General features: G+C 41.4%; 1 protein-coding gene across 1 annotated transcript in view; it reads right to left on the reverse strand.

Moving 5' to 3' along the window:
• Positions 1 to 14,097, reverse strand: part of PAK5 (p21 (RAC1) activated kinase 5) — a gene marked incomplete at both ends in the record, with an annotated part of 82,542 nt that overhangs the window by 28,264 nt on the left and 40,181 nt on the right. The window contains one exon of the mRNA XM_084248066.1: positions 7,532 to 8,317. Coding sequence (XP_084104192.1) covers positions 7,532 to 8,317 — 786 coding nt within the window. The remainder of the gene's footprint in view (positions 1 to 7,531; positions 8,318 to 14,097) is intronic.

Consider the following 14,097-nt stretch of genomic DNA (forward strand, 5'->3'; position numbering starts at 1 on the left):
AAGAAACCTGCTTTTTCATGCCTCTTCAAATCCAATCAAAAAATAAAGGCAAAAAAAAAAAGAGCCAGTATTAAACTGTATTAAATGGGAATAAATGATCCTCAGTTAATAACTCAGCCAGACTCCCTTCCACAATGAGTGCAACATCTCCAAGGATAGGATCAGACACAGGCTTGTGATGTATCAAAATTATAAATAATTATAGCAATGAATTCATTTAATCAATCAATTTCACCAGTGGTACGCTGGGGTGGACAGGGCATAAAACTCCACACAGCTATCAATTGCTCCGATTACAGCTGGCTGTCAGCCAGAATTCCCCTGATCCATGTTAGTTAAATGCACATTAATCTGAATTTGGCAGTGTAATCAAGGACCTAACTGAACTGTGAAATTGAATTCTGCAGTAGAACATCATTTGACCATTTTATGCCAAAGCTGAAAAAAAAAGTCTTGGTGGGGGCAGGGCAGGAGAAAATAAAGAAGGAAATCCTATTGCAGTGTCTATTTGTCACCACGGCGTTTCAGACCAGTGACAGGGAGGCTGTGGCTGGATTTTGCTGGAGTGTGTGTGCATGTGTGTGAGTATTTTGTGCATATATGCATGTACATGAGTGTGTGGTGTACATCAGGCCCTCAAAATGGGGAGTGTGATTCCACAGTTCCAAGAAACTTGGAGTCTCCCCACATCCTCCCGCATTTCATGGCCTGGGAAGCAGCTGGTTCCAGTGTGTGATCCTCTAATACACCTTTTCAGAGTACAATAAACAAAAAGATCGCTCAGCTCAAAAACAAAAAAAGCCAGCCTGGGTGCTGCTTGCTTTACATCAATCAAATGTGGGATAAAAGTAACAGACCTCTGTTATGTGGGCCGGGAAAAGACATCTTAATTGCCCTTACTTGACTCAAACGGAACTGGTCTTGGCTTTGGGAAAGGAAAGTGTTGGTAAAAATTCCAGCGAGAATCAGTAACAGGCTTTCTCTGTGGGACATTTTAGAGACTTGTAATTAGAGGAAGGGGGCTCATTAAATCCTGTGACTAGAATGTGTGTTTACTCAAATGTGAGTCCCTCCGGATGTGCTCTGCAATTCCCATCTCCTCCCGCAGGCAGGGAACACTTCCCCTTATGGGGGCTTTTCCGAGTTTCCCTCCAGGCAGAGCAGAGAGCCTGCCATTGTGGGCTCCTGCTTCTCTGTCCTTACTTTCCAGCCTCTGCCTTCTCCTCTGAGCTGTTTGCTGTCCTGAGAGCCCAGTCTGTCTCTCAGCTAGCAGGGTGTTAGGGAATTGTTCCAGCTCCGATTATATCACAGTGAAGCAGTAACTGCTGCTCCTGCTTGGGGCAAAACTTTGACAAATACCCAGCCATGGTCAGATTCCATGAAATTACTTATTTTCATTTTCACAATGGAGTGGGCCTATTTTATAGCCTATTATATTCGCCCTGGCCGGATGACAATGGGACACAACATAAAATTTGAACTGACAGTCAATTTTGCTGTAAGTGACAAGCGGGCATTATCACTGGCAGTGAGTAGGTGTCATCAGTAAGTCCCCAATAGGACCTCAAGAATCAAAGTGTCTCCATAAGATCCTATATGCGAGGTAAGTTCTGGATGATCAGAAACAGGATTTCCAAGCTGCATGTAGCAGAAGCTGTGCACCATGCCTAAGGGTTTGCAAGGAATGCTCCTACACCATTACATCTCATTCCTGGTTAGGCATATGGGGAACAACATCTTCTGACACCAACTTGGAAAAATCATGCTCTTCCCTGCCTTACAAAGTATATGGTAAAAGCATACTGAGAACATTCAGACAAGTGACTTATAACTTCTACAAATAGGCAAAGCCTAGTTATAGGAAGAAATGGATAAATCTGCCATCTGTTAGTATTTCAGATCCTTTCTTCATCCTGAATCAGTCCAATGAACCCCACCACAATTGCTGTTTCAAACTCAGAGAAGCATCCTCTACTCAAAAGCAGATTACTCTGACCTGTGTTCTGTCACTGTCACCAGAGGCTTGGGGGGAACTAGGGGTTTGCGGGGAACTTTGCACCTCTGGGGATTGGCTCAGTGCTACAGAATATGGTTCCATTGTGTTGGGGTCCCTGAGAGAGCCAGAAAAACAATGCCATCTTAGATATAGTTTGTTTTTAATTTGGTAATGGGAAAACCCACTCATGATGACTGAAAGACAATTTACTGAGAACCCCAAGAAGGTTCGTGGGAGGATATGTACATTCACATGGAAAGGGCCCTAAAATCTCCACTGAAAGGGACAGATGTTGCTCTGAATTACTTCTTGGATGTTTTATGAGCCTTACTGAACATCTTACCAGCACCTCTATGTAAAGAAAACACCTAACGGCAATAATAATATCCAGTTATATTAAGGGAAGAAGCTGTTTCTCTTTTGTTCTAATTCTTGGTGCAGCCCGTCAGACCTCTGAAAGGTGCAGGGATCCTCAATAGACAAAGAGTTATTGTTTTGTTCCTGAAGCCTTGGCTGAATCTGGGTCCAGCAAGTACCACAAAGAACAGCGAGTCATTAAATTCTTGATGCAGGAAGGCTGAGCATGCTGGTTCACAGACTTCTTCCTTCAAGGGAAAGCGGTGATGGCTGAGTAGGGGAAAACTGCTCCTATAGTCCCAGAAGGAAGGTCTGGGAAATTGTACCAGTTTTTTTTTGAGTCTTCTATGGTTAGTCAGAATCCCTTAATCTGTCTGGGATGCCTAGGCCAGCAGTGGTCACTGGCTGGCCTGTGTGGGGGAGAGCAGGGTGGGGGAGGAAGGGTGGCAGGGGGAGGTAGACAAGAAGGGCTGGCTGACCAGAACTATTCTTGCTTTAATACTCCTAAATTGTCTGTTTTTCCTCAGCCTCTGGCTTCCATGAAAGGTCTGAGAATTTCACGTCCATTTGAGAGAGCAGAGCAAGCACTGAGCTGGCAGGATTGGGGTCCTCAAGCCAGCTTGGTCACATGGCCTTTGGAAAGCCACACAGCTCCTCTGGCCTTCCTGCTGTGACCCATATCTCTAAAGTGAGGACAGCTGTACTTACAGAGTGGCTATGAGCACAAATTCAGATTGAATTTGTTCTTATTTTGAAAATCTGTAAGAGGTTATGTGCCAGGCTGCTCCTCTGATAGGCATTAGCAGATATGGTGACAGGTTTTCCAACCAGAAATATTCCTGGGTTTAGGGACTAATACGGAGTCTTTGCCATATGCTAACTCCTTTATATTTATTAATATGTTTAAACCTTAGGAGAGGTTTAATACAGGCGTTCAAACACTCCACTTCACAGATATGGAAACTGAGGTACAGACAAGATCATAGTAATTGTTTGAATCCTAGGAATTGGATTCTGAAACTTGCACTCATAAAGCCTCTTGTAATGGGTAAGAAAGCTGGATAGTCTTTTATAAAATTGAATTAGATCATTACTCAAGGTAGAGTGACACACAGCAAATCTTAGGGATCTCTTCTCTCTGAATGTTTCCTTTGCAGCCCTGGCTCCCAGCTTTCACCCACATTTAAAATTCTGGGTAACATCAGAAAGCATTTATAAGCACAAGTTCTAGAATCAGATTCCCAGGATCCAAACACGTAACTAGTGTATGATTCTGTCTGTGCCTCTGTTCGCTCATCCATAAAACGAATCTTGAAGTCTTCTAGAATTGTGAGATATAAGTTAGGTCATGCTTGCAAAATTTCCTGGAACACTGGAACCCTTAGCAACATATCACAGCCATCCTCTGTCTCTATGCTCCCCAACTAGACTGACGTGCTGATGACATGTGTTAACTAGGCTGCTTTAACTATTAACTTATTTAACCCTCATACAAGATGATGAGCATGGATACTCTTTATTCCCACTTTATAGATGTGTAAGTACAGTTAAGCAGTTTAATCACCCTTTTGAGTGACACCATTAGGACTTGATTCCAGGAAGTTTATCTGCAGAACCTATACCTTTAACTGCCAAAATGTACTTGATAGCCATAGAAGAGGGGCTTCCACCCTAAAATGTTGCTAGTGCCAAGGTTTATCCATAGAATGAGACAGAATAATGCAACCTAAGTGGATTTCACTTTTGCAGGCATTAAAAGAAACTTGTAAGAAGCCAAGTTACGGCTCGATGGCCTCAGAGGCTGTGCAGGGGGATGTATCCAATGTGTCCTTGGAGCTGACTGACCTGGTTGGTACTGAGCATGGCGGGGGGAAGGAGTCCTGCTTTATGGGGCTGTGTGGCTTCATGAGGCAATGCATTATCTGTTACACGAGGGCTTGGAGAACTGGCAGAATTGTTCTTGCATTGGGGGCTTTCATGGTTTGGAGTCAGAGTAAGGAATGGTTGTGCTATACCAGCACCGAGACTCAGGAGCAGGTAGCTGCCCGGGTCCTGACAGGCTCAACATGAGCAAAAGCAAAAGCCTGGTGACAATATCTGCAGTCAGTTTCCCTTCTTGTGCAGTGCTGTATAGATTTTGTTTGATTGGGCTCACCCTCCCCACCCCCAACCCCTACGTATCTTCTGCTCAGCCTCAGCAAAACAAAAACAAACAAAAAGACAAAGCAAAAAAAATTATAAGTAGGGAGCTGGATGCCTACAGATTAGGCATCTGTAGATTACACATATTTGATTCCTGTTATGACAACAGGGAAAGTACGTAGGCACATTGGAGGAATTTTTTACTGGGGGTTAATATTAGTACTTTTTTTCTTTAGGTGAAAATGTTAAACTGGGGTCAAACACGCACATATACCTTCTCATTTTTCCTCTATTGGAAGCCCTACACAAATTTCATGCTTTCTCTTATTATTGGAGATGTGAACATTACCCACCAGCCTCCTTTTCCTTGAGGCAAAGCCAAATTATCTGAGTCGTGATCGCTATTTCTTCCCTCGGCAGGAGATCTGCGTGTGATTGGTAGATTTTTAAGAGTACAGCTCTAAAGACATGGGCACCTAAGTCTTTTCAGAGAGATGTTATATTTTTAATCAAGTAAACGTTTTAATTACTAACATGCCTCCCACCTCCTACCCTCCCACAAAACCTGCTCGTGAATTTCTCACGGGTCTCCAGTGAAACATGGAACAGCAGCTTGCTCCTTTGGAGTCCTGATTATAAAGGCTCTCTTGGTGGAAGTTCCCATGGGTGAATATACTATTATTTTTTATTTGAGCCACAATGGTTTTTGTACTATTTCTGTTATAACTTTCCCCCCTGAGCCACAATAGTTTGTGCATTGTTTATGAGTTGGACAAAATAAAATGTCAGGACAGGTCTGCTTTGTATTATATATTTGGAATTCTGCAGGAAGAGGGTATAGGCAAGGGAGCAAATAGCTCCCTCCTCCTTTCCTGCCTCCTCTCTCTCCCTCTCTCCATCATCTTCCCATCACTCACCCATCACCCTAAAGCTCTGGTGGTTGCTGGGACCTCTCATGGGGTTTACTGACAATTGCAGAGGAATTTCTGAAACAACATATGTTTGTATAATGGGGGAAAGACCAGAGAAACACCACATTGGGATTTTTGTCCTTGTTTTGCAAATCAACTGACTATGAAACCTTAAGGGTGTTACATAACTATCTGGGTCTCAGTTTCCCCTTTTGTGAAAAGAGTAGGCAGGGGTTGTTGGTGGTCATACTGAATCCAGAACACCTCTAGGGATTATGTTAATGGAAAAAATGAATAAAGTGGTCTGGGCAAGGGCTGTCCCTTCTAAAGAGGTAGGCTTCACTTTCAGCTAATCCATTTCCAATGCAATATGAAAATGGGGCCCTGCCATTGTCCTTTTTATTTTTCAATAGAAGCCTGAAACTTGTAAGTTAATACTTCTATGTGACATCTCTTGATGCCACATGTTTGGAATGACTATTAGGTAGACCAAATATGTTAATGGGTCAGATATGGCTGCGGGGCTGAAAGGTTATAGCCTCTGTACAAATTTTCTCTATGACTATGACCTAAAATAGCTCCCTAATACAAGACTCCAAATATATTCTTCCTTCCCGAAAATTCAACCCCAAATGGCCAAAACAATCTTGAGAAAGAAGACTAAAACTGGGGGCATCAAACTTCTTATTTCAAACTGTATTACAAAGGTATAACAACCAAAACAGTATGTTATTAGCATGATAACAGACACAGACCAATGGAACATAGAAGAGAACCCAGAAATAAATCTATAGTCAATTAAATTTTGACAATGAAGCTAAGAATACACACTGAGGAAAGGATTGTCTCTTTAATAAATGGTATGAGGAAATGTGCATACCACCTGGAATAATGAAACTGGACCCCTATCTTAGGCTACATAAAAAAATCAGCTCAAAATGGAGTAAAGACTTAAATATAAGACCTGAAACCATAAAAATCCTAGACAAAAACCATAGGTAGTAACCTCCTTGACAATGGTCTTGATGATTCCTTTTTTGATTTGACACTTTTTTTTTTTTTTAAAGCAAAGGCAACAAAAGCAAAAAGAAACAAGCGGGACCTCATCACACTAAGAAACCATTAGAACAGCAAAGGAAATGATTGATAAAAAGAAAAGGCAACCTAGCAAATGTGAAAAAATATAAAATACTTTTCTTCTACATGATGGGTTGGGTTTCTGAGAAACTATATAAGCAAAGGAAAAATATTGGCAATCTATAATCAATAAAACAGATGAATGCAGCAGACTTGCCTTTCAGAGTTTACTGTGGAGCCCACCAACCTGCCGAAGAAAGAAGATTTGGTGCAGATGGACATGATCAGGTTACTGGAAATCATGTCCCTCACCAAAGGCTTGAGACCGCTTTAATCCAAAGTATATCACCAAATGCCCCATTTTCACTTTGCTGTACAGATGGGATAGCAAAAACATTTCTGAGTTACCATGTGAAGATAAATTAATTGCACTCTCCAGAGTGTTTTCCAAAGTATGTGTCTGTAGGTTCAGTAACTTCTCCAACAGTGGTTCCCGAACTTTGGGTTGTCATGAACCAGTCAAAGAGCAAATCAAATTTTTAGCAGTTAGCTTTAAAAAAATTACTGAGAGGAATTACAACAACAACACATTGAAAAAGGTCCATCAACTAGCTTCTATCCCAAAATTGAATAAAATTAACCTTATGGGAAACATACTACATCATCCTGATTATTTTTTTCTTTATAGCAGATCCATGTAAACCTTGCGAGACTGCAGGACATTGTATTACTCCATCTAATGGTCTACAATTATATACACCTTAACTGAGAACTTAGTACACAGGAGCACACATTATCATTAGTCTATCAGAATATCTGTCAAATAAATTATATTTTGCCTTTTAATCAGAAACCCTGTAGGGGAGCCCATAAGACTTTGACTGCAATGAATAGATGGGCTTGTCCTAAATCTGCCTTGGGGACTTGTGGGTGGAAATAAGATAGAATTTCGATTTGTATTCTCACTTAGAAGGTAAACAAGCACTTCAGAATCTGACGATAGAAGGTCAAGGGTGCTTGCACCCTCCAGGGAGGGAGGAAATGTTACCTTGGGAATGCACATGGTTGGCTCTGAGAGGCGAGGGTAGGTGTAGGAGCTGTACGAGTGTCCCTGCGCGTGGGTTTTAAATGCACTTGCTCCGAAGGGCATCATGGGTTCCTGGAGCCCCGAGCCTGACCGGGACCTCTGCCGCATGGTAGGTTGGGGGCTTGTCTGTCCAAGGTAAGACGACTTTGGCCTCCTGTCGTAGTCATCAAGGCTTGGTCCCCATTCACTCTCACTGAAAACCAGGCTCTCCTTGGAGCACCCGCTGGTCCCTGCAGTTCTAGAAGGCGTGAACTGGAATGAGTAATCGAGAGGAGAGCTGCTTGAGGCCCTCTGGTACTCCCACTTGAGGTCACTGTAGTCACTGGCTTTGCTCAGTGAGTCCAAGTGAGTGTGATAATCGACAGGAAATCTGGCAATATCGGATTTCAAAGGCTTCATCTCAGAATAGTAGGCCTCTCCGTGCTTCATTTTCACCACGTGCCCATTTTGCTTGGCGGCATGGCTGCCTTTATAGTATGGATCCAGATCATCTCCATAGAGACTCTTCTCTCTGTACTTTTCAGTGGTGTAGTCAGCAGTGGTATCGGACTCGCTGGAGTACTGGGAGAAGGTGACAAAGCCGTTTTCCTCGCGATGGCCTCGACCCCGCCCTGAAGCTCCCTGGTCGGGGGTGGGGGGGCTTTCTTTCCGCAGGGAGTTGGACCGGGTCACAGAGATGTTGTCGAAATCCTCCAGCAGGCCGTTGATGGAGGCCTCCTTGCACGGCTTGTTTCCTCGAACGATTGTCTGGAAATTATAAAGGTAAGTACTATTGAAAGAAAGCATTTCCAAATTGAGTGGAGGAACCCATCCCCACCCCACCCAATTTCAGCCATGGAGGAAAACAGACCCCAGAACATTTCCTTAAAAAATGATGGAGGCAGGCCTCCCCTGGTAGCTCAGGCGTTTGAGCGCAGCACTGTGAAGCTGTCCATAGCCTCTGCAGTGCCGGTTCCATCCTGGCTGGCCAGGGAGATACCCACATGGTGCGGCAGACCTCTCCTGGCTCACCCGTTGCTCCCCTCAGTAGTGTATTTCGGTCCTTCTGCCTGTTCTGCTCCCTGCTCTGTCTCTGGTGAATCCTCTCACCCTCCCGCGCATCTGGCCTGTACCCCAGTTCTTGTATGAATAAATAAATCTTAAAAAAATGACATTTAAAAAAAATGCTGGAGGAAAAAAACTATTGATCGATTTCAGTGGTGAAACAAATCAAATATTAAACAATCATGTCAAGTTGCAGATTTTTCCTTCTCTTAATAGATTAAACATTCATTAAATGTCAAAAAACCACCTAGAATGCCATACAATCTTTCACTTAATTTACTATCAATAGTTTATGGAAAATCTGTTTCCTGTACCTTTACTTAAATAATACCTAACCATTTAGTAATAAGTTGTTGATTATCATTTTAACAGCCTACAATTGGTTGTAAAAAGCATATTTATTATTTTTTACATTTATTATTTAGATGATTTCCAAAGCCAGTAGACATTGTCACTTGAATATGAACATTTCTGGAAGTGGATGTACATTTTTTCCATCCTTTTATGGAAGACACATAATCAGAATTATCAGATTTTATAGAAAGGAAAGAAATTTCTGAACTGGAAATAGGGAACAGCACAAAGACTTCTTGTGGGATTTGATTTGTGATCAAATGTTATATTCTTATCAAGTGCATAAATACAGTGGTTACTCTGACCATCCTCCTTGTGGCTCATCATGGCTGAATTTGGGGTGGCTCGGTATTGAGATGGTTGTACCTGAATCTCAGTGACAAATTACCAGGCCCAAGTGTTCCCTTTAATAAGCCTAAATAACACCACAGTATCAGGAACAGAAAGAAATCACAAATCACTTACAAAGCCAGCTGCGCCTTGACAATGACGAGGATTGTGGCAAAATATGATGGGGGTGGATGAAAGAACAAAGGTGTTGTGACTTCAGACTTCCAGGATTTAAAGAGAAAAATATCTTTGAGCAAGTCTCAAGGAGTTTAAAACCACCTCAGTTAGTACAGGAGATTTCAAACTGGAAGAAAAAAATTTAAATTGTCCTGGAGCCTGTCTTTATAGATCAGTGCTTTTTAAACTATCCGTGGTGAAGGACAAGTCTTTTTTCCCTGCCACCCTTGACAATCAGCCTTGGACTAATGCTGATGGTCTGTAAGCTTATCTTTAAAATTAATTTTTTTATTGGGGTCTCCCTTGGTGGCACAGGGGTTAAGTCTCAGTGCTATCAAGCTATCGGCAGCCATTGAGGCCTGAGTTCAATCCCTGGCCAGGCAGCTACCCACATGGCACAGCAGACCTCGTCTGTCTTGCCTGCTGCTCCCCTCAGCAGTGTATTTCAGTAGATCTGCCTGTCCTGCTTCCCATTCTTTTTTTTTAAAGTTCTCTCTCTCTTTTTTTTTTTTAAGATTTATTTCTTTATACAAGAACTGGGTACAGGCCAGATGCGCGGGAGGGTGAGAGGATTCACCAGAGACAGAGCAGGGAGCAGAACAGGCAGAAGGACCAAAATACACTACCGAGGGGAGCAGCAGGTGAGACAGGAGAGGTCTGCTGCACCATGTGGGGATCTCCCTGGCTGGCCGGGAATCAAACCGGCACTACAGAGGCTACAGACAGCTTCACAGCCTGTGTTCAACCCACTGTGCTACCAGGGAAGCCTTGTTCTGCTCCCCATTCTGTCTCTGGTAGATCCTCTTATCCCCCATATCTCTGGCCTACACCCCAGTTCTTGTATGCATAAATAAATACAAATAGATCTTTAAAAAATTAAAAATTAACCTTTTATTTTGGAATCATTTCAGACCAACAAACAAGTTGGAAAGAGAATACACAGAACTCACATGTATTTGTGCCCCCTCCCATATTAACTTAACCTTGCATCACCGTTAACTGGCCTCCACAATTTCTGCAGCTTCCAAGAGTCTTTCCCTAGCATTCCAGGTTCCCATCCAGGAGACCTCACTGTGTTTATCTGTCATGTGTCCTCAGACTCCTCTGGTCTGTGACAGTTTCTTAGGCTTTCCTTGTTTTGATGACTTTGCTAGTTTTTTAAGGAGTGCTTCTCAGGCATTTTGCAAACTGGCCCTTAATTGGGTGTGTCTGAGTTTCCCCTCAATGTTAAAATGGTTATTGATTGCGAAGAAGACCACAGAGCAAGTAAGGTACCATCACATCACCTCCAGGTCTCCATATCAGCATGCTTACCACTGCTGATGTTGACCTTGGTCACCTGGCCAAGGGAAAGTTTGCCAGGTGTCTACACTGAAAAGTTATACTCTTCTTCTACCCCCTTCCCACACTGCATTGTTTGGACCTAAGTCACTAAGTACATATTCAGGGGGTGGGATTCACTCTATCTCCCTGAAAGGAGAGGGCTACATAAAGTATTTGGAATTTTTCTGTACATGACACTTGCCTATTCTCTCAATTTTTTATTCAATCATTTATTATATCAGGGTGGATGGATCACAGATATTTTATACTTGGGTTTATAATCCAGAACTACTGTATTTGTTTTATTGTTCAAATTGTCCCAGTTTGGGTTATGAGAGTTCTTTCATGTTTATGGTTGTGACCCCCATGAATTTACTTTCTGAGCATTTGCTTTCTGGTGTAACAATATGCCCCAGGTTCATGTATTTTGTATTTTCCCTGCCTCTGCTCTAAAATCAGTCATTTCTCTAAGGAACCCTGATTCCTTTTATTGGATAATGATATTCAAAACTAATATCTGGGTGCTGGGTGTGCACATTGCTACTGCAGTGTCATTGCTTCCAATTCCTCTCTGCGGCCAGACAGAGCCAGGAAATATGTCCATGTGTATACTTACCCAGTCTATGCACACATCTATACTTACATAGTGTCCCTCTGTGTCTATGCTGAGCTAGACATGAATTCATACTGATGTCTCTGAATTTAATGTAGCACCATATGGTTTTTCTAGCTTTCCCCCCCCTTATTTAAAATGCTCTCTAACACTGAAAACCCTGCATATCATTGTCTGTCATTTATTTCCTTATTAAGTCTCAGTATGTATGTATAGCTTCAGAATTATTAACCCAGATCACCGTGGGAAACAACTGTGCCAACTAGAGTACACTGCTTATGTACAGTTCTTTCTGAGTTTAGTGTTAGGCTCCATTCAAGGAGTTTTCCAAATTTCTTAGGTTAGTATCTTTTTTTCCTGCACCCTCCTTCAATGAGGTTACATATATAATCTTTGGTCACAGTCTGCATTCCATCCTGGGATCCTCTGAACTTCTGATTGACTTTTTAAAAGAAAACTGCATATTTTAGTTTATTCATTGGGCTGTAAAGTTCTGTGGGAATTGACAAATGCAAAGGATCATATATTCACTATTTCTGTGCCATTTAGATTATTTTCACACCCCACATTCTTCCATGCTCCCTAGTTGGGTGCTACCCCCTCTCCAACCTCTGGTACCACCGATCTATTTTCTGTCCTTATAGTTTTACCTCTTTCCAGATATAATGAGTGGAGGCTTTTGGTCTGGTATCTTTCACTTAGCATAATGTATTTAAGTTTCATCCAGGTTGTCCTATGAATTAATAAATAGCCTTTTCTATTTATGTCTGAATCTTTTATCACCAAACAGTGTTCCAATATATGGAATGTTGTGACTGTGCTTGTGGGGGGAATAAATTGATTGATTGATGGCCAAGATAGAAGATATTCTACCGAGGGCTCTTCCTAGAAAGAAAAAGAATCATATATCATATTTATCTACCAGGACCTTTCCCCAGAGCAACAATGCCTGTGCCCACACAGATGAATATGGTAAATAATAGCGCACAGGAAAGGATGACAGGATGAAGGCTGAAGGTAAAAGGAACGGATGAAATGGACATCCTCTTATGCATTCAACATGAATACTAGTAACTGACCCTCAAATATATCAAGTCTATTGAGCAGCTTCCTAGTGCATTTCAGCTACATCTACCTGCATACTTTTCTTTATATTTGCTCAAAATTTAAATTTAAAATTAAAGCTAAATCTTAGTTTTCAGGAAGAAGAGAATTATGAGCTGGGTTCTGGAAAAAACAATGGTTTAACAATGCTTGGCACAATTTTTAAGAAAATAGTATTAGTTTATTTATGTCAGAATGTATCGACTAAACATCTTTTTAGCCAGCATTCTGGATAGGCTCTTTCACACTGCTAGTCTCTCCTTCATGAACAATAGGCAGTTTACTACAAGAAAATGTGATCCGGAATCTACTACTCCCCCTCCCCCAGGGCAGCTTTCTGTGGATTTAAGCTAATTGAAACAATATTTCAATTAGTCTCTCTTGTCTGCCTCCTGCCTCTCCATATCTGAATGCATGAATTATCCTGCTCTAGGACCAAAGAATTGTTTGCAGTATCTCAGTGTTGGAAGGGATATCCCCATTTAGGTTCCCTCCTCCTATTGAAAAACTGGACTTTGCCAATTGACTTCAGATTCAAATCCAACTCCTCTCTCTTTAACTTGCTCTTTCTAAGCTATCCTTCTAAGGCATTCTGCAGACACTTTTTATCTAAACAAAACAGCACCCATTGGTAATATAAAAGCTAGGTGAGGGACACCACTACCCATTAAAAACGGGTCACTGAAGGAAATACTTCTATTACAAACTCCACTCCCCCCTCTACCCTCACAATGAATTGTTGAATTTACTAAATGTGGATAATTCTAGGTTCTGGTCTCAATTCCATCCACATTTGCTATGTGCTAAGTTTCATTCTTGCATTGCTTATCAATTTGTAAATAAGATAATATTGCTTGATATTTAGTAGTTCCTCCTCCAACCCCTTCAACCAGGAATTACAAAAGCTGATGGGGGGGTAGTAATTACAAAACAGTTTTAAAACATGCTAATGCCTTCAGGTGATCACAAATGTATAAATATGGAATAAATTCAGGAGATAAGAATATAGCTCATCAATGAAGACAAGTAAAATATGAAGGCTATAAAGAAAAAATAAGAGAAAAAAGCAAACTAAAAATCTTAGTTTTCAGGAAGAAGAGAATTATGGGCTGGGTTCAGGAAAAAACAATAGATGTAATTGGATGACAGGAGAAAAAGAGATTATTACCAGGTCACTATTTAGCAAATGCTAGTGGTACCAAAATGATCGGAATGTGTTAAGATGCCACCATGTTTGGAACTATGATGGAAATTGAGATTATAGAAGAAAAGGGAACAATAGATAGGAGAAATAAACCTCACATATTAAATCAACTTTTCAACCATTTGTCATTTGGAATTTTCTTTCTGAATTTATATCCAGAATTATATTCAGAAAATAAATAAACAATTGCATTGGGAGTTGGGGTAGTAGTCTTAGAAATTCACTACCAGACCACAAGTATTTAGAAGAAAAATAATCCTTCCCTATGTGATTCATTTCAGAAAATCTGCCCATCCTTTCAATCTCCCTATGTTCCCACTAAAACCCTTCCAATCTCATGTATCAGTTAAATGAGTAGTCTTGAAACTAACTCACTTC

Source organism: Talpa europaea, assembly GCF_964194135.1.
Source record: "Talpa europaea genome assembly, chromosome: 11".
NCBI classification, from domain to species: Eukaryota; Metazoa; Chordata; class Mammalia; order Eulipotyphla; family Talpidae; genus Talpa; species Talpa europaea.